We start from the raw sequence: 24,329 nt of genomic DNA on the forward strand, positions 1-24,329 counted from the left end.
ACGTCACTTGCAGGACACCCAGCTTCTGTCACTGCAGCCGGGCTCTAGAGCCTCCCTCAGCTCCTAACTACTCCCTGTCCCCTCCCTGGGCGCCAGAGGGGGTGGGTGTGCTCGGAACAACTAAGGCTTTCCCCCTTGCTCTGCACAGATGAGGCTTGGGGCCCCCCAGAGCTTTGAGCCTCCGGCCTCCTAGCTCTGGGCCAGCACTCTCTGCTTTCCCCTGTCTCCATGGCCCTTCTAGAGGAACTTAAAAACTCCCTCACGTTGGACTCCTTCCTCTTTTGATCATCTGAGTCAACCGGACGAGACTGATGAACATTTGAGTGCGGCACAAATCCAGTCTGCCCTGGGCCAGGGCAGGGGTGTGTTGGAGGAGTGAGGCATCCAAGGCAGCCTTGGGGACAAGGCACTCCTCATGCTCCCCTTCACAGGCCCAAGGACTTCACCTTGAAGCTCATTGTGTCTTTCCAGGCCAGGCGGGGCGGGCAAACGGGCCGCCGCTGCTGCCTCGACTCCTATTCATCTCAGAGCCCAGGCATCAGAGGAAGGTCCCCCGCCTCTCCCGCCTCTCCCGCCTCCCCGCCCGGCCCTGCTCCGAGGGCTCTCAGCCCCAGGCTCCAGCGCACGCCGAAATCCTGCGGGTGGGGCGAGGAGCTGGGATGCTGGGGAGGCCCCAACAATAAAAGCCATCATCGGCCACAGGTGCTTCCTGGACCCATCTTTTTGTCCGCCTGTTTTGAATTATCTCCCCAGCAGCTGCAGCATCTCCTGGGCCCTGGGAATCTGGTCTTGCTGTGGGGGCTGGGGATGGACAGGCTGAGCTGATGGCCTTCCCCTCTCATGGAGAGAGAAGCCCCTCACCCCATTGTGTGTGCGGGGGTAGAAGAGAACAGGCTTCTCGCCGCCTCGGGTGCCGCCTCGCCCTTCTACTCCCGATACCACGTCCAGCCTTCTGCCAGGGTCTGAGGTCCTCCCGAGGGAGTCCATCTGGGCCCCAGAGAGGAACGAATAAAAGGGAAAGGAGCAGAGGCTGTTCCCAGGCTAAGAGACCTGTGTATATAGCACTGCATGGAAAGTGAATTCCGCACACACACACACACACCTAATCAGTGCTTTAGTGCCTGCTACAGCCAAGTCCATGTGCTTATAGGCCAATATCAAAGAACGGCTTGTTGTGTGCCAGGCACTGTGTTAGGACCTCATCTCATTCGTCCTCATGACGACCTTACGAAGCGAGTGTTGTGACTACTCCCATCTCACAGCTGCCTGCCGCTTGAGACGACTTTGTCACCTGCCCTTGGTCACACAGCCTGTAAGCCAAGAGCCGGCATGTGAACCCACGTCTGTCCACCTCTAGCTGGAGCTCTGACCTGCTTAACACTGTCCTGCCTCCCCAGAAAGATGCTCAGGCATCGGGGGCACGCGATGTGGGGAAATAGCTGTTGAATGCACAGATGGCTGGTTGTGTGAATGATACAAACCACCGCATTAATATTTTAAAATTTTTAGTTAATACTGTTAACTACTAAAACAGTTCCACGGCTTACTATTTGCCAGGCACTGTTTGCAAGGCTTTGCCTGTGGTAACTTAGGAGACCCTCATGCTGCCCCTCGGAAGCGCAGGCTGTAGCGCCCCCATTCTGCAGAGATGGAGATGAGGCACAGTGAAGTCAGGTCACTTGCCCCAAGCCCCTCAGCCAGAGTCTGTGGAATGAAAGACCCTGAAGAAGACGAGATAGGCCCCCGGGGTCTGCCCACAGCTCACTCCCTCACCCCCTACTAGCCTGGGCTCAGGTGTCACCCTGCACTGACCAGAAGCGCCCCCCACCAGCCTAGCAGCCTCCACCTTCAAGCTCCCTCTCCTGCCCTCCCCAGCGGCTCCCACCATCTGACATCCTTATTTTCCAGCTCTCACTTCAGTGTGAGCTCGAAGAGAACAGGGACGTGATTTGGTGACCGCTTCTGCCCAATTTCTAGAAAGGTGCCTGGTGCAGGGTGGGTGCCCAGGAGACATTTATTGAGCCGATCAAAGAAAGAATGGGTCAAAACTCCATCTCTGGACATGAGACAGTGGTTTCCCTGGGTTCCTCTCGCCGGGCCCAGCAGGGGCACCCAGCCTTTCCCCTGCTGTGACAACCTTCTCACTGGGCTGCACTCCCTGTCGCACGTGACTGACACAATCCCACACGTGCACCTCACATGCTGTTGCCCCTTTCCAGCCCTGCCGCCCGGAGCCCCGCACCTCCACCCGAGGGGACCTCGGCAAGCCCGGCCCCGGTGACCCCAGCCGCCGCCCTCCCCGCAGTACCCTCGGCGACCCCCACCGTCCCGCCTGAGGAGGAGGACCCAGCCCTGTCCCCACACCTCCTGCTCCCCGACAGCCTCAGCCAACTGGAGGAATTTGGGCGGCAGAAGAAGTGGCACAAGAGGCAGAACAAACACCAGCGGCCGCGACAGTTCAATGACCTCTGGGTCCGCATCGAGGACAGGTGAGCGGGGGGAGGGGCAGGCCTGTCAGGAGCTGCGCATCTCTCCGGGTCAGCCCGGGACACCCTGTCATCCCGGACCCTGCTCGGAGGAAGTGAGCCAGGTGGGTGCTTGGGTGGAAACTTCTGGGATAACTTGACTCACCCCCCGATTCACAAAGTCTCTTCCTGTTCATCCGTCAGGGTTTACAGAGCATGCTCACATATGATTTTTCATTTGTATTCTCAAAATTAGAACAAGCACACTTGTCTGCATTTTAAAGGCAAGGAGATAGAAACTTCCTTCAGGTGCGGTAGACAAAAGCCTGCTTTCCCCTTAGCTCCATTTGTCCCATGGGCCAGAAGGTGAAACTGGGAGAAGATACATCGAAACGTCATAAGCTCCCTGCGCCTGGAAGGTCTTAGTGGCCGACACCTTGGCAGGGAGGCTGCAGAGGGCCTCACTCTGCCAGAAAGAGATGGCAGGTGCCGACGGACAGCCTTACTGCCGTGGGCTGTCTCTCAGGAGGGGAAGGGGAATCTGTGATAAATGATTTCGAATATGGGCAGGTGCAGAAATCATCCTGCTCTGCAGATAGGTATCTGTCCCCTGCCTGTGTTCTCCTGCCACCCCTGTACCACCTTCTCAGCCTGTCTGTTTCCAAAGCTCCTGATGGAACCAGGATACTGTCTCCCAATTTCCACCTATAGACTCAGTATAGAGCAGTCTCCCTAGATTCTGCTTTGGGGTAGGAATCTCCATATGTAATGAGCAGTGTCACCAGAACACCCCGGCTGTCCCAGGGAGTGGCCATCAGTGAAGGTCAGAGTCCTACCCCCCGCGGTAGCCCAGCCCTGGACATCGTACCCTAGCAGTGGGCCCTTGCAGACTCCAAGTCTCACCTGAACCCTCAAGATCATCCTCCAGGATTTCCCCAGAATGCCCAGAATCATCTGGGTTACTTATAAACAAACAAATGCCCAGGCCCCACTGCAGACCTCATAAACCTGCACCTGCAGGGCATGGGCTGGCAAGCTGAGCATTGAGTCTGCACTTGGTTGAATGTGCGCCGCAGTCTTTGCAGCAGCTTTGGGGAACGTGGACCCAGTTCTGCGTTTACAGATGGTGAACCAAGGCCAGGTTGAGGACAGGGGGCTTGTCCAAGGTCACATAAGCAATCGGGGGCTACCTCCTGCACTGTCTACTTCACGGTCCTGCTGCAGCCAGGTCTCTGAGTCATCGACAAAAGGTTGACATGTCTAGTCCAGTGTCTTAAAGTTTTGGATGCGCACTGTTTTGAAAAGACTTCCAGCAAGTAAGAGTGGAGGCCACTGCTCCTTTGGGCCGTTGGTTTCAAAGTGTCTGACTTGGGTTACTGGGAAATGTACTTCTGCAGAGCCCTGGCCAGCCTGTCCCACTGAAGGCAGAGGCACTGCTATGGCTAGATTAGCCGTGACGTGTTTGGCTCGTGTGCCCAGCGTGGGCGCCCCCTCCAAACCAGGAGCAGGGGCGTGGGGTTACGTCGGAGGGCCACTTCTTCTGTGCTGGGGAGCACTCACAGGCTGCCAGGAAGGAGCAGGGCCGGTGCCGGAGCTGGCAACACATAATAAAAAGCTCCAATCAGAGGGTTACTCCGGGCCCTCGACAACCTGCTGGGGTGACTAAGAGACCCAGCCGGTGGCGGGCCCAGCCCAGGAGGGGACAGGAGGCTGGCTGTCAGCTCCAGCGACTGACCCACCAGCCCTAACCACTTCTGAAAGGTAAATTTCGGCAAACGACTCCAAGCAGTTTCCTTTTCACAACATGTAGCTCTGAAACACAGAGCCCAGTTTCAGGATAAGAAAATAGCTTTTCTTTGGCAAGAGGGAGCCCTTTCTCCCACCTAACAGGTAAATTGTGGCTGGATAACTCTCTTCCATCTTGTTGGGTTGGAGAAGGAAGTTTCCCCGGAAGGGCACCCTGCTTGAGCTCCTGATGCTTCTTAGGCAAGCAGGCCCTGAGCTTCTGTCACTCCCAGGGGACTCACCCCATCCTCCTAGGCTTTCCAAGTTTCCAGCTCTCTGAGAGGGAACAGAGGACAGCTCTCCAAGGGGGGACCTAAAGCCCATTCGTGGCCATTCTAACAAAACCATTCTCCTTGGAGCTGTGATTCCATTCTGAATTCTCTCATTTTCTTGCCCCCAAATCTGGCTGGTGCCATCCATCACCTCTCCCAACTCATGCTACACCCGTGACCCGGCAGCAGGGCCCCTGCCCAAGGGCACTGCCCCAGCAGCCTGGGATTCTCCAGTGCTGCCTGCCACTGCCCAGTGAGCTTTCTGCCGCCCAGCCTGGACACAGAGCATGGGCTCCCTCCGGCCTGCAGCTGCCTCTCCTGCGGGCCCTGTCCTCACTGAGCTGTGTGCTGCCCCTCAGTCGGCCGTGCCCAGCCCATCTCCCACCTATGCCGTTGCTTTTCTCTCTGGGTGGGGGAGGCACGAGGCTCTTACAACCCTCATGTCCCCAGTCTTGTCAGTAGTCCTGGAAGTAAGCTTTGTTTGACAAACAAGGAAACTGAGGCCCAATGAGGTCAGGTAATGCCCAAAACCCACACAGCAAGTGAGCTGTGGAGTCAGAACCCACAACCCAGGTCTGTCTAATGCTAAGGGTCACATTTGCCCATGGCCACACAAATGCCCCACCCTTGCCTGGCAAACATCTTCTCCATCCTCACTGGCTGAAGTGTCCCTTCTCTCCTCCCCCACAACCCACAGTTCCTGCAGGTGCCCCAGTCTTCGCACAGTCACACAGGCTGCAAATCCTCACTTGTGTCCCAAGGCCTGGAGGCCGGGAGGCACCAGATCTGGGCTGGACTTCTGTGGCCACCGGGGGCCTCGTGAGGGTTTGTTGACCGCATGCCTGAGTGAGACAAGGAGGGAGAGAACTGGGGGTAGAGGCTGGCCAGACCACCACCTGGAATGAGCTCCCCTCCACTCACCCCTCATTACCCAAGATGTAAACACACAGGAGGAAGTTTAGAGAAGCAGCAGCCCTGGCAGGGTGATTAATGAGGACCCTGTGGAAGGGGCCAAGTGCATGTCTGCAGATGGCTGTACAGCAGGGGCACAGAACTCTCAGGAACCGCACATCTAAGGGCCAAGAGGGGGGACAGCAGTTCAGGGTTCATTCCCATGCTGGCTGTGTGCCTACACACTGCCCCACTGAGAAATGAGACTTGTGACAATCCTCAGTCTATCTCTTTTAAATATTTATTTATTTATTTATTTATTTTGGGGGGTGGGGTGGGGAGGGGCAGAGAGAGAGAGAGAATCCCAAGCAGGCTCTGCACTGTCAGCGTGGAACCTACACGGGACTCCATCCCACAAACCGTGAGATCACGACCTGAGCTGAAATCAAGAGTCAGATGCTTAACCAGTGGAGCCACCCAGGCGTCCCCTCGGTCTCTCTTTTTGTGCAGTGAGGGCCTTGACTAGGTTCATGATGGTCATGGCAGCCCCGCTGCTCCCCCAGCCCATGGCTGGGGTATGTGCGCATATGATGCGGTTAGAGGGCTGGATAAACAAGGGGTCAGAGTGCTGGATGGAAGGACAGTCATGAGGAGGTGGGTGCAGGGAACTGTTGGGCATGGCCAGAAGCAAGGTGCAGGTGGGCATCAGTACTGACCCAGAGTCCTGTGGGTGCACCATGCAGGGGCAGGGGGTACAAGACACACACACACACAGAGCGTGTCGTTGCCTTTCTGGGCCTCACTTTCCCCAAGCTTTGAGCAGATGGCCAGGGCCCCCTGGAAGAGGAAGACCTCTCTCTGGTCCGCCCAGGGGGCCATCCTGCCTGAGGTTCCCCGGCTACACTTTCTCTTAGCAAAGCCAGGCCTTCTCCCAGGGGGCTCCAGGGTGGTGGTGTCTCTGTGTGGGGACGGAATGCTATGGGATTCGAGGTGGAATCCCACCTATGGGGGATTCTCTTCCCCCATGAGAAATGGGAAGCAGGACCGCTCTGTGCATAAAAGCACAGACAAATTCAGGCAGAACAGGCTTCAGACCCCGGCCCTTCCTTGTGCTTGCTTTGAGGATTAGAGAGTAAACAAGATGATGCTTATAGGATGGTAAGCTGGCCCCAGACTCCTGGTGACACTTGGTGACAGTTGTCCCCAGAGTTGCTGGTGGGACTCTCAGTCTGGTCTAAGATGCCACTCTCCCTCTCTCCTCCCTCCCCGACAGGAGCTGCTCGTGGGCCCTTCGCACGTCTTAGGTTTCAAGCATAAGTGGGTGCTGCCCACTCCCCCGCTTGACAGGAGCACACTGGCCACGTGCCGGTTACCCAGCCCCGTGTTGAGAGCTGGTGGGGACAAAAACAGAAAAAGTCTCAGGTCGTGGCCAGGCAGGGACGGCTCCCTAACACGCTGTGGCTGAATTAGCCCTGGAGCCCCAGTCAGTTTTCCTGCACCTGCGAAGGGATTGGTCCGCCAGGGCTGTGGGGAGGACGAGGGCATTCCCAGCAGAGGGGGCCATGAGGCCAAAGGCGTGGAGGCTGGCATGGGCCTCGGACATTGGGATATCAGGCAACAGGCAGACCTGTCGCTTCAGGTCTCCGACCTGCTTGGCCTGGAGAGGCTGAGGCCAGACCGGAGTTGCCGTGGGGTCTCCTCTGGGCGGACCACAGGGAGAGCTGCACCCTCAGGCAGCAGGATAGGCTATCAGGTGGGTCCCCCTCACCCAAGGCCCATCTCCACACTGTCTCCCTGGAAGCCTCTGAGGAGGTCACCTAGGGCACAGCCAGCAGTCCCTAGTATTGGAAAGAAAGCCACAGCCTCTGAGACCTCCAGAACCCAGCCCCAGATGGCTCTTCAAGACCCTCTAAGTACACGGATTGGCCTCCTACTCCAGGTAGCCTCTGGAGGGGCCTCAGTGGACAGATAGCTGACACCATCGCAGGCACCGGGCCTCCTTTTCTGTGCTTTATACCCTGAACTTCTGCCTAAGATCTCACTTCTAGCTTCTGCTACTAGAAAACATTTTAACGTCCGTGGGTCTGTACCTGCTCCTTCATTGTACACGTGGGGAAACTGAGGCCTGGAGGACAGGACTTGCCCCATGCCACATGGCACACAGGGACATAGGGCAAGCTAGAACAGGGCTTCAGCCTTCCTCCCAAGCAGCGGGGCCCTTCCCCACATGAGGGGCCCTGTCGGCTCAGAGCAGACTCGGCCCCTTGGTGCCAGCCGTCTGCGGAGCCTGGGAACACTCTCAGAGTGTTTGCTTTGGCTTCGAGGCTACTTTGCCATGAGACGCTCTTCCCCTGCACGGGCCCGGGGCGTGGGGGGATCTTGACTGGGGGACTGAGCTTTGTGAGCAGAGTGGGCTCGGGAGGCGGGGGCATTTGGAGGGACTTTCTGTACCCTCCCCCCAACTCCGTTTCCCTGGGACTCCTTCCAAGCAATAAAACCCCCGCTCAGGCTCCAAGGGGGAGTGTGCATCTTTGGTTTTAAAAGTGTGAAAGCAAATGCCTTTGGGCGCCTTTCGAGACGGTTTTCATAACTCCCACTTGGCCTTCCCTCTGAGGGCGGGGCTGCCTGCGGCCAGCCTGGGCCCCCGGTTCCAGGCACCCCAAGTGGCACATGGCCTCCTCTCCTGAGGCCAGGCCTCCTAGCCTCCTGGCTGCTCAAGCCTAAAGGATGGGGCAGCCGCTAGGAAGGGACCATCACGGACGCTTTGCGTAGTGCGCAGAGGTTTTCTTTGCATTAGAAGAGAAAGGGAGGGAAGGGGCTAAGGTAATGGCTTGAGGCCACGGGAGGCCTCGCCTCCCACCCTGGCAGGCCTCCACGCACAGGTTTTCCAGGTCTCAGCAGGAGGCAGCACGCAAGCTCCTGTGCCCTCCAGGCACCTCTGTATCCTAATCCCCTTCAGGCTGTCTCTTCACCTTAGAAATGGGGATAATGAGATGACACGCGTACAGCATCACAGTGTCTGCTGGCTCCGGGGAGGCGCTTCCCAAACGGAAGACGCTGGTAGTGGGAGAGGCAGACACAAGCATGCTAATAACGGCGCCAAAGGTGGCCAGCGCCACGTAGCGTGCCCACCGCGTGCCAGGCGCTGCTGTGAGCGCCTCGCGTCCGGAAGCCCGCTCAAGCCTCCCGTGCACACGTAGTTACCTGCGGGTGACACAGCGGGATCAGTGGGACACGTGCGAGGTTTGGTGGGCAACTTCACTCTCCCCGGGGCCTCCACGGGGGGGCGCCGCTGGGCCAGGCCTTCAAAGGTGGACCGGAAATGGCAGTGGGACCTTGGATGTGACCGCAGAGGGTGGTGTGTGCCGGCAGAGCCCGGAAAGCTGAGGCCGGCCGGCACCAGATGGCACGAGGTCTGGGGGCTCTGCGGGCTGCTACGGGTGGGCATCACCCCAGATGTTGTGGGTTATGAGGGACATTCAGAGCCACCTGGTCCGCCCTCCTCTCCTGTTCCACAGGCACACCGTCTATCCAGGAGCATCTTCCTTCTGTGCGTGGGGCATATGACACACTTTTGTTCCCTCCTTTTCTGATCGCTGCTCTGGGAGTTTCTAAAGACTGAGGAACACACGTGGCGGCTGTAGCCACCAGGTCCAGGAGAGCCTCGTGTGAGGATGTGGCATGTTCTTGTGGCTGGAGCATGACCAGGAGTGGAGAAGGAGGACGGGCCGGGGAGCGAGGACCTCCTCCTCGACCGAGGGCATGTGGACGCCCGCTCCCAGAGCAGAGGCCCCAGCCCTGAGGCCGAGCCAGGCTGCGTAAGAGACGTCCGGCCGGGATGGCAGTGGGGCTGGACCGTGGTGGTGGTGATTACAGAGCTCACATGATGCAGCGACCCTGTCCTAGCACATGGAAGCTCAGGCCCCGGCAAGGCAGGGGGCTCCCTGCTCACCCAGCAAGTGAGCGGCGTACTGGGCAGGGGCAGTAAGCTCTGGAAAGGGGGCCGTGTCACACAGGGGAGAGGCTGCCCGCACCACAGACACCCAGGGAGGGGCAAGCCTCCTGCCCGCGCATCAAGTGCTGGGGGGCACCTACTGTGTGCCCAGTTCAGATCCCAGCCTTGCTGTGAGTCCTGGAGCACACTACTTAACCTCTTCGTGCCTCGGTTTCTTCATAAGTAACGCAGGGCTTAGATCGGACCTGCCTCGTAGTGTTGCCATGAGGATTAGAGGTTAATGTGTGCAAAGCGCTGGCACAGAGCTGCTGCCAGCCAGAGTAAGTACTTCTCTGACCGCCAGGAGCACCCTTAGCCACATGCAAGCTCGACTCTGACTTCACAGCTGGCTGCTGTCACCTCCTCCGGGAGGCTTTCCTGGCCCTGCCCTGGATGGGACCCCTGTGCTGTGATGGAACTTGCTGGATCCTCTCTCTGCCTCCCCTGCCAGGGCTCCACTAGAGCAGGTGTGGGCCCAACGCCCCTGGGGCCCCACCTCTTTCTTCATCCTGGAGGCTTCTCCAGCTCTGGCTTCTCTTTGTTATGCCTCTGTCCTTATCTTTCCTTGACCCTTCTCTTACTCAGTCCCCTCCCTCTCTTTGTTCATCATCTCCTATCTCTCTCTTTCCGGAACTTGAGCCGATCACCTGGCCCTGCCCTCCCCTCCACTTCCCCCGCGACACCCGCCCCGGCCTCAGCCAGCCTGTTTGTTCTGTACTTAATCTCTATTTCTCCGTCTCTCCCTCCCTCTCTTTCATAGGTTGTCTTCAGCCAACAATCTCACCCATTGCCTCCAAAACCAGATTCTATGTTTATAAGTCCATGAAGGATCACATCTTTCACTAAGATTCCCTGTGTTTGTGTAAAAGGCAGCTGACCCAGGGCTCCTTCCCAGGGGGTGCTGCCCCCTCCCCCTGGGACCTGGTGCCATCTATCCCTGAGCCCCAGCTTTCTCATCTGGTGAAGAGGGTGATGAGCCCCACCGTGAAGGTTTGTTTTGAGGCCAGACTCTCCATAACTGGTAGCTGTGATCACCAGGGCCAGGAGATGGTGGGGTTTGGCGGTGTTTTGTTTCCTGTTTATCTCCAGCGGGAGGGGAGGGCGCAGGACGGCACCTGAGGACACAGGTGTGGAAGCTGATTGCCCCAGTGGGACCCCAGACTCAGCTCCTTCACGGCACTTTAATTCTTTCTGCCCTGGAACCCATCTCAGGCTGTTACCCGTGAGGCCTCGGGAACCCAGCCGGCTGGCTGTGTGGCTCTGGGCCACTCACTTTCCCTGCCCGGCCCCTTGTCTCCTTCTCCATTTTATGAGAAGAAAACAGAAGGGCGTCTGGGTGGCTCAGTTGGTTAAGCATCCGACTCGATTTCGGCTCAGGTCACGATCTCATGGTTTGTGAGATTGAGTCCCACATCGGGCTCTGTGCCGACAGCACGGAGCCTACTTGGGATTCTCTCTCTCTCTCTCTCTCTCTCTTTCTCTCTCAAAATAAATGAAAAAAACACTAAACAATAATAATAAATAAATAAATAACATGAGAAGAAAACAGATTCACTGTTGCCTCGGAACCCAAAGCCAGATCCCAGGATGAGGCTACTGACAGGTGACTCCATGATTCTCTGCTCTCTGTCTCCCTCCAGCACGGCCGCCTCACCACCCCCGCTGCCCCTGCAGCCCACGCACAGCTCCGGGACCGCAGGGCCACCCTTGCAGCTCTCAGAGCGGCTTCAGCAGCAGGAAGAGCAGGGGCCCACCGGCAGCTCAGCGCCCCACCGCCTACAGCCTGCCCTGGGCCTCCTCCTTGCCATCCTGGCCAGCATCACAGCCTCCCTCCTTCTGCACACCCTTGGGCCCTCCTGACTTTGGTCACCAGTGCAGAGAAGCCAGAGAAACCACAGGAGGGTCTGCGGCCACACCCCACTGCCCGTGCCACCACCTCCAGGGTGCCCGACACCTCGTGGGCAGTCCAGACGGGATCCGTTAGAACATTAGAGCTTTATCGTACCCGAGTTACATCTTCTTTTTTGTAGAAGGATCTTAATTTCCCATAGTGCTATGGGGCTCTTTTGTAAAATATGTGTCCATATTAAAAAAGAAAAATGTATTTATTCTACCGATAAAACTATTTTTATGTGGCCTATGTTAACCCTTTAATTAGCCCCAACACCAACCCAGGAAGGGAACCCAGGCTGCCAGGACACCTGCAACCTCATGCAGACCGTGGCTTTTAACCGGCTTGCTCCTAGATCGGCAGAAGCCTCCGGTGCCTCGGTTTGGCTTCTCCCGCCACGGGGTCCTCAGAGAGAGGGGCAGGCAGACAGGCTTAGCTTTTGTGAAGCTGGATTGGGGAGCCAGAGATGTGAATGCCGACGATCCTTCCCTCCCGTGGATGCATCCTAGGGTGGGAAGATACTTTAGGAAAAGAATGCTGCTATTTTGAAAACCCTGAGTGTCTGTGAACTGGCCCTCCAGAGTTCTTGGTAAGTGTTTTGACCAAAGCACAGGAGGAGGGGAGGGATGTTGGCGCTGAGGGAGGTCATCCCCCAGCCCTATGTGTCAAATGGTTACATTGAGATCCAAAGAGAGGAAGGTGGTTGCCCAAGGTCATGCAGCAAGTGGGAGGTCCAGGATGTGAATCCAGACCTCTCTGTTCTGGCATCATTCATCTTCTGTAAGCTTGGCTTACAGAAGAACCTGTTGAAGTCATAGCCAAACAGAGTGAGCTGGGCCAAAGGACAGGAGTGGGCATAGTAGGGACAGGGGCTCTAGGAGTCACATGGTAATAATAACCCTAATGAAGGCCACCATTTATCCAAAGACTGCATCGTGGCAGGCACTTTGCACACTCACTTTATCACTGATCCTCATGCCAGTTCTGTGAAACGTGATTGTCCCCATTTCACAGATGAGGAAACTGAGCCCCTCAAATAGATCAACAGACTTGCTCAAGGTCACTTAGCTGGGACATGGCCCCAGATCAGCATGATTCAGAAATGATGCTTGTCCCTGGGCCATATTTTGCCATGTTCTCTCTGCACAGAGAAGCTTCAGGGAAGGCAGATCTCACCCAAATGGGCCAGCACAAGCTTCTTGCTCCAGCCAAAGAGACCACTTGGCCACAGTCACTCATGTTGGCCCCTCTGAACAAAGGACTCTAGCAACAGCCTGTGCCACGTGTCTCATGCCCCAACTTGTCTTATCTCGGAGACAATGAGAGGCTTTCCTATCAAATGAGAGGCTGTGGGGTGGGGAGTCGGGGAGGCAGAGCAGCCAAATGGGGCAGGCAGGAAACTGAGACTCGGAGAGACTGACTTCCCTCCTCTGCCTCCAAGGCGGTAGCTGAGAAAGCAGAGGCCTGAGGTTAGCTGCCTTCCAGCCCTAACTCCTCACAGACTTTGGGAACCTGAGAGCAGAAAGGGCCCCTCATTTGACAGATAATACCAGTAAGAGTAATATGGAGTCCCAGGTCTGCTGACTCCGAGCCCCGTGCTACACAGCATCACCGCACCGTGGGTTTTCCCGGCAGGCCTGGCATGGGCTGATTAGACCCAGTGCCGTTATGCCCAGTCCAGCAGCTGTCTCCCTCCTGAGATGGAATTCTGGGCAGCTTATTGGATGGTCAGAAGTGCCATGAGCATCTAGGCCAGCAGCTAAATTCTTTTCATCTCAGCCCTGGATGGACGTGTTTGAGCTTGAGATCTGGCAGGAGCCCCGAGATCTGCTTCAGAGGGTCCAGCGGGCCCCATGGGCACCACGCTATAAACTGAACTTGACCCCAACCAGGGCTGGAGTCCGTTTATCTTTGGCAGAAATGTGACTTCCTATTTCTGAGCGGGAAAGGGTTTAGCTGACTTATAAAGCAGGCACAGAAGGCCTGTTGGACATCAGACAGATCGTGCAGAGCACTCTTTGGATGAGATAAGTGTAAAGGAATTAGAAATACATAGGCCAGATTTCCCTCTGTTCAGGGCAGAGTGTGGCATGAGATGCACCGAGATAGAGCTTGAGGTTAATTAAAGATGAGGCATTTGGGTAAACAGTCCAGGTACCTGACTACATGCCCAGATCTGTGCCAGGCGTGGGGCCAAAGAGGTAAATTAACACAGTGTGTGACTATCGAGCACACACAGTGCCAGGCTCTGTGCTGGGGCCTAATCTATGCACCTTGCCTGTCCCGGAGGAACTCCTCATCATCACGATGGAACAAGCAGACCAGTCCTACGTTCCTAGAAGCAACTTTAGAGGTTCTCCTATCTAGGCCCCTGACCACAGACAGACTCAGCCCTCACCTTCCCCAGATCCCTCCTCTGGACAGACTGGGAGATTCCAAACTTTCCCTCAAGCAAGCACTCAAGTGTTTAGAGAAAGATGGATGGCGGCAGAAGGGTAGGCGGGCTGATTAGGTAAGCATGTGCCAACGGGACAGGCCAGAGCCCATGTCGACCCGACATCTACAGCCTAAGTTCACCGATCCCTGAGGCCCACCCACCGGCCAGGGTTTGAAATGAACTGAGCTTGCTGACTTATGTCCCAGAAGACCTGAGGCGTCTGTGGAAATCCGCTTAGCTGGAGCACTGGAATTCTCTCATCCCGAGCCAGGGAACCACCACTCCGTCAGTAGCCACTTACACACTTTGCACGATCTGTCCACCACTGCTGACATTTTTTTCCGGCACGTTCTACGTGTCTAGCCTCATAAAGTCCCCTGTTGCTCTGAGAGCATCTGTGTACCTTTCTTATGGCTTTTGTGTTTGACCTTCAGGTGGCAGAGAAGATGGAAGGACTGAGACCCAGTGGGTTAAGTGACCTGTCTGGGATTAGGCAGCATGTTAGTGGTGGCCCTAGGTCCCCTGTGTCTCAGGAAAACTGACCAAATGACCCAGGGGCATTCGGGGAGCTGTCAGCATGGCCATGCACTTTTGGTTTTCCTCCAGGCTGCTCTGGTGCACCAGCAGCCAGGTGAAGGCAGGGAGAATGGAGACGTTAGGCTGCCGGGAGCTGCAAAGGGCCACCAAGGGGCCCTCCAGCACTGAGATTCAAAGATCCGGAGTCTATGAAGCGTGGAAACTTGCACTGACTGGAAAGTTTACCTTTGCACCAAATAACCACGAGCTGATTTTTCTCATATGAAATGCTCTGTCATCTCCTGCCTAGCCTCAGCTAGACTTGGGCAAGCCTCAGGGCTCAGGACCCTTGTTCAGCCTGCCCAGTCTCCAGCCCGGTGCCGTTGTCACAATGGATCCCAAAGAACAGTCCTCCACCACAAGGAAAGTTTGTGAAAACCACCTGGAAGGCCAAGAGAAGTTCCACCTGGGCATTGCAGCTTTGATGGTATCCTGTGTGGTGAGAACAGAACTGGGGCCGGTGATAGCGTGTGTGGGATAAGAACGGAAGCCCTCGGCCTGGCCTTCCAGACCCTCTGTGATCAGACCCTGCTGACTCTGCTAGCCATCCTATTTGTCATTTCTAGAATAGACAGATGTTTCCTGGACCTGGAAACTCCCTTATCTTTCCCCAGATCCTCATTTTTTGACGATTAACTCAGATAGCACTTCCTCCAGGAAGCCCCCTGTGATTCTTCTGTGCTTTTTCACATCTATCACAACACCCACTGATCAGTGTTGAAACTGTGTAATAGTGTACCTGCTCTCCTATCAGACTGTGAGCTCCTTGATGGCAGGGGTCACGTAAATTCATCTTTGTATCCTCGCCTGACATGAAGGGGGCACTCAGGAGATGTGTAGAAAGAGAAGGAGGATGAAAGGAATGAAGAGAGGAAAGGAGAGAGACGGACCTTAGCTCTGCTAGAGGAATAATCTCTACAAAGCCAAAGCTGTCCCCTGCAGGTGGTGAGTTTCCTGTCAGAAGAGGTGTGAGCAGGGCAGTAGGCCCGCTGGCTGGAGATGTGGCATGAGAGCTGAAGTCTTGGCAAGAGACTGGTGTAGATGACATTGAGGGTCCCTCCTGGCTCTGTAATGCTCAGGTTCTTTGAACATTGTTATTTTTCCAAAAATTAATCTAAGCAGCCAAAAATATCACCCGGGCTGGCCGTCTAAACTGGTAGGGTTCAGGAATCAGTCCAGCCTCACACCCCCGTTCTTCAGCAGCCCAGCCAGGCCTGATGTGAATTGGCAGGCCTGCCTGCTACCCTAAGGCAGGGGGGGGCTGTGGGTGGTGGGGGAGGGCTGGACTGGAACCCAGGGCCCCTGGCCCCAGCCCGGAGCTGCTTCCCTCCCTGCTCTCAAGCATGTGGGGAGGGAAGAGATGAGCCGTGAGGACTGATTGACCCCCTATCTGGCCCTTTCTGGGGAGCATCAACCCGCCCTCGGATCTCCCCATCCTTTATCCAAACGTTGGCTCTTCCTCTCCAGAGGTGCTCTGGATACTCCTTCACATTGCTGGGTGACCTTGGGCAAGTCTCTGCTCCTTTCTGAGCCTCCATTTCCTCATCTTTTAAATGGAGACCTAGTTTCCTGCCTGTGCTGTTCTAGCACGCAGGAGTGCTGTGTGCAATCTCAGGGCCCCATGAAGGTGAGGTGCCACCGCCCTTTTGGCTCAGCGATCGGCTTTCCTCCCAGGCCCCACGGGCCGCTTTGGGATTGGGACTATGTCACAAGCAGGAAAGGTGGTGGAGTAGCGTACCTTAAGGGTTGCTCCGTCGCCAGACCCGCTGCGGGCAAAGTGGGATTTGGATGGGACCCGAGTCTCAGACATTTCCGGCGAGGCTGTGGGACGTCTTGGGCCCCAGTGGCTGGGGCAGCAGGGCCTGACTCCTGGCCAAGGGAGGTTCCAGCTCAGAGGAGGGGCAGACAGAGCTCCTGCCCCATTCCTGGGCCTCAAAGAGATTGCAGAAGGTCCCCTGCTGACTCATTATGTGACACAAGCTTCAGCTCTTAATGTATTTGAAAGATACTGGTGATGTTGTTCTTGTAACCACCTCTTCCCCTCACCTCTGTGATTTATCATGAAGAGTCCTTTAAGAATACAGAAGACAAAGAAAGATGCTATTAATGTTATTTTGCCAAAAATATTTTTGTAGCATAATATATTAATAAAAGACATTATGAACTCCGCGGGATGGTGTCTCTGTGTGCTGGTGGCTCCCCTTCTCCTGCCAGGGAACATCTGGGGAAATCACCTCTGGAGGTCCAAGACCGGAGGCAGTGGTTTGGAGGAGCTGGAACGGGCCCATTTTCCATAGAAGAACTTGGGCAGATTCTGGGAGGGTGGCGTGGGCAGGGGTCCAGTGACTGGAGAGGCCTCAGGCCAAGTGGGATCCAGATAGCCCTGTCCAGCCAGAATGAGCTGCCCACGGGGCCAGGGAAGGAGTTGCCCACGTGAGCCACAAAGCTGGGATCTGGGTTCACCCTCAGGGCCCCCTTTCCCTCACTCCCTCACTCACCAAGACCAACCAATTCTTCCTTATTCACCTTCCCCCTCCTTCCACCCCCACTGCTCCACCCCAGCCCAGGCGTCTTCGCCCTCTCCTGAACCACCGCCACCTACAGCTGTGCCCCGCAGTCCCCTCCCCCTCCCGCCAGGCCCTCTGTGACCTGGCCCCTTCCCGTCATGAAGCATCTCTACCTTGAAGTTCTCAGTTTTCCGATTCCTTTCCTGGTATTCAACACTCCCATTACTGCCTCCCTCCATGTTTCCTAAATTCATCCTAGCCTTCACCGCCCCTCGCCTTCACACATGCTGTTCCCCAGCACTGACCATTCCTCCGCACCTCCCCCGCTCCTTGCTCATTGCTCTGTGGAGCTCCTACACATCCTGTGTGGCCCAGACCTGGTGGTGTCCGCTCCAGGAAGCCTAGGCTCCTGAGCGGAGGTAGCCACTCCTCCCCCTCCCCCACCCTGTTCCCACAGCACCTGCTCCCTGTGCACCTGGCTTGTGCTCAAATGACACGATGTGCCTGCCCTTCCCCTCCCCTTCCTGGGCCAGGACCATGGCTGTTCATCTCTGAGTTCTCAGCCCCGAGCACAGGACTTGACAGCTAGTGGGTACCCGTGGAAGAACGGTGGAGTCAAGGAGGAAGGAGAGGAAGAAGAACGGGAGGGAAAACCGATTAAAAGCCTCCTTCTCTATCACAACCGACGTCATAGTTCAAGTGTCAGCGGGCTGGGCTCTCCACACGGTGCTCCTGCACAAGTTCCCGGAGGGAAGACTTCACCCCCGGGCCTTGGGAGAGGGGGCAGGTCCTGAGACGCTGGGAGCGGGAGAAGCCTCCCCGTGTTCTGAAACCACAGGGCCTTCACCAGAAGTGGTTCGCTGGCCGTGGTCGACACGTTCTCGCTGGCTCCTACCAAGAGTTACACGGACCGGCCGTGTGGGACCCACCTCCAGAAAAAGGTAATACAGACGATACGGCCAGAGCTAACGCGTAGCGCGCATTTATGATGCACAAACAGTGTTCTAGACATTCACGAGCCCGAAACCGTTTCTTTCTCACGACTACTCCCCGCTGTCTCTATTTTACAGATGAAGGAGTTGGGACGCAGAGAGCTTAACCTGACCACAATCACATAGCTTGTAAATGCTGGAGCCAGACTGGAGCGCCAAGGAGTCAAGCCCCAAGACTATTGTGTTCACTTTCACTTGGCTGTGCTGAGCTGCCACGTGTGGGCTCGGCCCGTGAGGAGGGCGAGGGGGTTTCTGTGTCCCCATCGCACAGGCCAGGTGGGCTAGGTTGGGACCCATCCGCGGCCCCGTGCAACGAGCCTCTTTCTCGTCGTGGAGGCCGGCGAGACCTCCGTCCCACCCACCCGACTCTGGATGGAGGTGCACAAAGGGGCCTCGCCTGCTCCCTGCCCTGCGCCACCACACTGGTCTGCAGGGTTGATACCAGTGGTCTGAGAAGTCTTGCTGTGGCCTGTGACCCCCGTGTCCTCTGGCCCTCACACACCAGCTGCTTTCATGAAATGAAGCTCCTGTCCTCTACCTGCCTAGAAGCCCAGTGGGAGAGTGAGCCCTTGCCCTTCCTTGGGAGACATAGTCCTCACGTGAAGTGCTCCCTGCAGGACAAGCTGTGGCCAGGAACGGGATCTCAGAAACGATGAAATGGGTGACTAAGGGGACAAGCAGGTGGCAAGAGGGAACACTCAAGTGTTTGTACGCAGTACACTCGAGGGTGTGCGCTTCCTAACCTGAGAGCCCCAACGCCCCCTCCTGCCCTGACAGACCGAGTCCCTTGTTCCAAGCTGGCTCCCGCTGAGGTGCTCTACTGGAGAGAGCCAGGCTGCCCGGTCTCATATTCGAGCGTTGGATGCAGGGGAACCCTGTCTCAGCCCCAAATCTCTGCAGAGCCGCTCCAGACAGGAGGCTTCTCTGTACAGATACAAAACTCAGAGCTGAGGGGCGCCTGAGTGGCGTAGTCGGTTAAACGTCCGACTTCAGCCAGGTCACGATCTCGCGGTCCGTGAGTTCGAGCCCCGCATCAGGCTCTGGGCTGACGGCTCAGAGCCTGGAGCCTGTTTCCGATTCTGTGTCTCCCTCTCTCTCTGCCCCTCCCGCACTCACACTCTCTCCCTGTCTCTCAAAAATAAATAAACCAAAAAAAATTAAAGATAAAATAAAATCTTTAAAAAACAAAAAAAACAAAAAAAAAACAAAACTCAGAGCTGAGCCCGTGGGGGAAGCCGCGGGAAGTTTCCAGCTCCCAGGAGCTGTCCCTAGCGGCCCATACATCCTGTCCTCCACACCCCACCCCACAACCAGGTCACAGTGCTGAGGAGGTAGTAAGTTCTCTGGCACGGGAGGTGTGTGACGGGGTAACTCTCAATGGAGAAGAGATTCCCACCGCAGCGTAGAGGCTGGCCAAGGACGTCTCTATCTCCCTCTCCTCTACCTGTCCCTGTTGCTGTCTCATACATACCTCTGTGCCCTCACTCCTTATCCATCTTTCTATTCCTTGATGCCCTCCTTCCCACCCCTAAACATCTACAGCCCTGCCGCCAAACCTTTCAGCTGCACCGTCAGACAGTACCCTGCCCGCCCCCTGCACCCCTGCAATGAGGACCACAGCCTCGGCTCTGCCGTGGTCTGCTTGTGTGGCCTTGGGCGAGCTCTGCCCCTCTCCGGACCTCAGTCTCCTCTTTTGCATGGAAGGAGGAGAAACTTGTGTTCACTAAATCCCTCTGAGAAAGAGCAACACCTCTGGAAGACTGCCTCACGGGGGTTTGAGGTAGGAAGGAAAACCACGCCTCCCCCTTTCACCGGAGGGGGAGGGAAGATACTCCTTATGCTCAAGGGAGGAGTTTCATTATTTTGTTCCTGAAAAGGAGGGCAAGAGAAAGCAGGAATGGAGAGAAGGAAGGAGGAGGGGCGAGGAGTGAGGAAGATGGAGAGGCACCGAGGGCGGTGGGAACGAGGCCTTCCCACTGGGGAGAAAACCTGCAGATGGCGGTCGTTTTCCTGGCTGCCGTGGGAACTCCAGCTCCATCTGCCCTGCCAATCTCCAGAACATTCCCCGCCACTTGTAAAGATCTGGGATGGGGAAAACCACGGAAGGGGGCTGATTTCATGGCCAGGTTGGCATGGTGTGAGGCAGATGTGGCAAGGTCAACGACAGGGAGCTGGAGGCCAAGAAGGGCACAGGAGTGAGAGCCCCCGGGAATTCAGGGACTCCAGGAGGGCTTGGACCTCAGCCACAGCGCTGGGTGTCCAGGATGATCCTAACCAGGCATGCTGGAGCAGGAATGCCTGAGCCACATCCGGGCTACAGGTAGACAGAAAAACTAAGCGTAGACGGGCCATGGGCTTCCGTGGACTAAGGGCTATGGGAGCTCCAGGGTTCCCTGAGCCAGGCAGGAAAGCCTCCCCCACATCACTACTTCCAGGCCTGCCACAGCAGAGAGCGCACCCTGACCTGGCTGACCGGGGCCGGGCCGGGCTCCGTGGGGCCAGGCGAGCTGGGCCGGCCGCTGTTACGGCACCATAAAAAGAGATTATTTTCAGAAAATATTCATAAAACCTTTTTCATGTTGGTTCTGGGCTACTAACAGTTCTTGTGTTTTCTTTTTTCATATTTTCCATTTCTTCCTCCCTGATCAGTCACAAGAAAAGAATGATAACATCTCTGACCTGGACACACCAGCCCCCAGGCAAGCGCCCGAAGGACACTTCTTAACTCTCATCCTCCTGTCTTCCCCGAGACTCTGGAAGGATGGAAGGGGCTGAAGAGGGTGGCAATAAGGGGTGGGGAGAGGGGGGAGGGAGGAACTGGGGAAGAAAAGGAACAATACATAGAAAGACGGGGTGAGGATCCAGAGAAGGAGCCAGGGACTGAGGAGAGACAGACCGACGGTGCTGGAGAGGTGGAATGGGGAGAAGGAACGAGCAGTCAGAGAGAAGGTCAAGGCGGAGGGTCAGGCCCACCGGAATGGGAACACATCAGGTTCTCCAAAGAGGCTGGGACCTGGGACAGAGGCTGGGATGGGGCGGGAGTTGGGGGGCAGGATGCAGGGACCCCTAGGGGAAGGCCCTGGGAGCAAGCCCTCTACTCCTCCCGGGGAAACTTGACAACACGAACTGCTTCCAGGGCCTGCCTGGCTCCCCAGACTCAGTAGAACAGCCCCTCGCTCTTCATCCCCTGTCCCTCTCCCCACCAGGACTGTCCAGGCTCAGCCTGGGGTATGGCTGGTCATCAGGGAGCCGGGGGCCTGGCCCTGGGCATCGCCTTCCCCTCTCAGTGTCTTTTTCCCCATCTCTTTAATGAGGACACTAAAATTGCTTCTGGCACAGGTTACGGTGAGGTTTTAATGAGCTGGTGCAGGAAAAAATGCTTTGGAAACCAAGGCCCAGCACACAGGTTAACTGTGATTGCCATTCAGGCGGGCAGCAGAGATCAGCCCGCAAGAAGCGGGGGGCCTGCAGATGCTGCGGCATGCCCGGGAGCAGGGTGCAAGGCGGCAGCTAGGGACGATACAGCCAGAGAGATGAGCCAGGGCAGGCCCGGACCACTTGCTGCGTGCATCTAGGAATTGGTACAGTATCAGGGAGCCAACGGGAGCCAGCGGTCAGCTGTGTGACCCTAAGCACGTCCCTGGAGCTCTCTGGTGTGCAGTCGCCCAAGGATTCGGTGAGCTAACTCATGCAGGGTGCTGAGAGCCATGTCTGCCACAAAAAAGTCAGGGCATGCCAGCATTATCGTCTTTGATGGATCTGTGGCCTTGCTAACCACCCTGGCTTCCCTGTGAGGTGGTAGGGGTGGGTGGGTCCTGGCCTAGGGCGAGATAGGAAGAGGGGCAGAGAAGGAGGGGGGCCGGCTCTCAGGAGCTGATTCTCACACCGCAGTCTATGCCTGAGACTGGTCCCGCGCCTGAGTTCTCAGGAGAGGTGGGGGTGGAGGAGACGAACAGTGCATCCCTGGGGACCTAACTGAAGGGACCCACTGGCTTCGGACCTAGAGCGTGCAGGGAAGGTTGTGGCAGGAGGCTGGGCTCTGGCGGTGGCTGGGGTCCGGTGTGAGAGGCTGTCACCTGCCAGCTGTGGCACTGGACTTTGCCCTGGGGACAGCAGGCCGCCCAGGAAGCTTTAGCACCAAGTGGCATGAAGTTGTGTAAAAGCCTGATACCCTGGGCCTAATCTCATCCTCCCACTGAGTCCCAGTTTTCCCATCAGCAGCATGCGAGAGGATAGCCCTGATCCCACAGAGTTACCATGAGGGCCTAGGATATGTCAGTATAGAAGGGGACATTATAAAATATTTGTAATAAAATGGGACATTGAACCTGGAAGGGCTAAGAAACCCTGCTCTACGTATTTCTTTCACCCATGAAAAATGAGAAGTCCTGAGAGATTGTGCCAGATCCTAGGATCTTCAGCTAACGTCCTTTTACCTTAGTTTCTACTCCAGCCTTTTCTGCCTGATTTTCCAAAAGAGAGTAGCACCCTTCAAGGAGTAGGGAGGTAGAGTGATACGTTGCAAAGAGCAACGGGCCTGAACCCAAGACTCCCTTTGGCTGCTTACTGGTCACCTTTCATCGGGCATGTCCCTTAACCTTCATTCTTATTTGCCTCGTCCCGGAAATGGGGATGAAGATAACTTACTTTGTAGCTTGTAATGGTGACTGAGACGACGGGTCAGAAGTGCTTCATTTCTGCAAAGGCAACATCAATGCGCATTATTATGAGGGTTGAAAGAGGAAAGGGGCGTGTGCCCTGAACTTCCACCATCCCCCAATCTTCACTCAGGGACCCCAAGGGGTATAAGTGGAAGATTATGGCTAATTCAAGCCCCGAAGTGGGTTTCAGTCCTGCTCTGCCATGGACCCGATCGTAACATTAGGCCAATGACACCCCCTTCTTGAAGTTCAGTTTCCCCATGTGAAAAAAGCAGAACTTAGAGCAGATGATCTTTAAAGAGTCTCCTAGCTTTTCTAGGCTGGAACGTCAAGATCTTCCTCCACCCTCCATCCTCTCAACTCAGCTCCTCGGCTTTGAAACACCTGCTCTAAAGCATTGGTTTGGGCCACATGCTAAAGCTCACCGACTTGCTGCCACCATTAATGGTTTGCAGCCCAGCAGCCTGACTGTCTTGTAGAAGGGCCATTGACTTCTCCAGGGTGCAGGAGCTCCAGCTCCACATCGATCAAATCCAAAATGTGCAGTAGGGATTTCCAAGCCGTACTACAGACCCCAGACCTCCCTCAGCCCCGCATCCCTAAGACCACCTCCCAGCTAACAGCCTTCGCCTGACCCCGGATGCCTCCTCTGGCACCTCAGACACATTCGAGCAGAGCCCATCTTTAAACAGAGGTCCAAAGGCACGCCCAGGTATGTGGTGGCTTGTGGCGTGGAGAAAAAGCTCACAGGTGTTTAAAATGGGGGCAGAGAGAGCAGCCATGGGAGGGTGAGAAGGAGCCACCGGGGAGGATTTTCCCAGAGAGATGGATACGGACTTCTGCTGGCTGTGTTCCTGTCGGGAAAGATGAGGACATGTGGTAGAGGAGGCGTCTGGGCCGGGCAAAGGCCATTAGCTAGAAGGTGGTCTTAGGGCATGTGGGGCTGAGGGAAGTCAGGGGCCTGAAGCCCTGACTCTTTGGAAGTCCTACTGTGGATTTGGGGTTTGATCAATGACTGTCACTAAAAGTCTTTTGTTCAAGAAGATGGAAAAAAGTTTTGTCTCTCTGGACTACTGAGGCTCCTGAGGAATGCAGGGGGTGTAGCGGGGCCAGGAAATTCAGGAGGCACGGAGGACTGAGCCAACTCTCCTAGCGGGCCCGGGCCCGTCAGCCAGAGCAGGAAAGAGAAACAAACACGGGCCGCCGGATCCGGAGCAGGCACGAAGCCCCCACTGAAGGAACCCTGAATGTCCAGGCTCGGCCTCCATCTGCAGGGGGCTGCCTGCTGCCCGGCACACAGGCTGCCAGCTCAGACCCATGTGAGAAGTTCCTCCAGGGAACTGATCATCCCCCACCCCTTCAAGCACTCCTGCTCCCAGGCTTCCCAGGAACACAGGCCTACGAGAAGAGGTGCTTTGCCTGCTGTGGTTTATGCGCCATGAAGCCACTCCCTCCTTCTCAGAGACAGCTGCCCAGCCCGCTCTGGCTCCAATATAGCACTTCCCTTTCAGCTTTTGAATTTCAAAGCAAACCTGACTGCAAACAGATGGATGGGGTCATAAAAATCCCCCAAGCAGGGAGCAAAGAGGCTCGTGGTTGTAAAAGAGAGGCTCCTTTGGAAGAACATGTCCCTGCACCCATGCTGGGTTCCTGCCTCTCCAGGCGCCCGCATCCTGCTTGCTGCAAACACACCAGACACGTCCTCTTCGCCTTCACCTATCCCAATTCCACCCGGTTTTCAAGGCTCAGCACCAGCCCAGCGTTTCCCAGGCAACCTTCTACTACCTGCTCTCTCAGACCCTTAACCTTCGCATCCACCAGCCAGCAGACTGCTCTTGCCTTTGAGCTCCTAAGGTAC

At 56.3% G+C, this 24,329-nt stretch overlaps 1 protein-coding gene across 3 annotated transcripts in view; it reads left to right on the forward strand.

The window, feature by feature from the left end:
• Window positions 1-16,482, forward strand: part of TRABD2B (TraB domain containing 2B) — a 217,567-nt gene extending 201,085 nt beyond the window's left edge. For 2 of the 3 annotated variants that reach the window (XM_047873099.1, XM_047873100.1), the window contains exons 6-7: window positions 2,220-2,489; window positions 11,048-16,482. In XM_047873099.1, the coding sequence (XP_047729055.1) occupies window positions 2,220-2,489; window positions 11,048-11,267 (490 nt within the window). In that variant the 3' untranslated portion in view covers window positions 11,268-16,482. The remainder of the gene's footprint in view (window positions 1-2,219; window positions 2,490-11,047) is intronic. The other variant, XR_007155112.1, reaches the window with a different exon arrangement.
• The last annotated feature ends 7,847 nt before the right edge of the window (window positions 16,483-24,329 follow it).

This window comes from Prionailurus viverrinus, chromosome C1 (genome assembly GCF_022837055.1).
Source record: "Prionailurus viverrinus isolate Anna chromosome C1, UM_Priviv_1.0, whole genome shotgun sequence".
Classification (NCBI taxonomy): domain Eukaryota; kingdom Metazoa; phylum Chordata; class Mammalia; order Carnivora; family Felidae; genus Prionailurus; species Prionailurus viverrinus.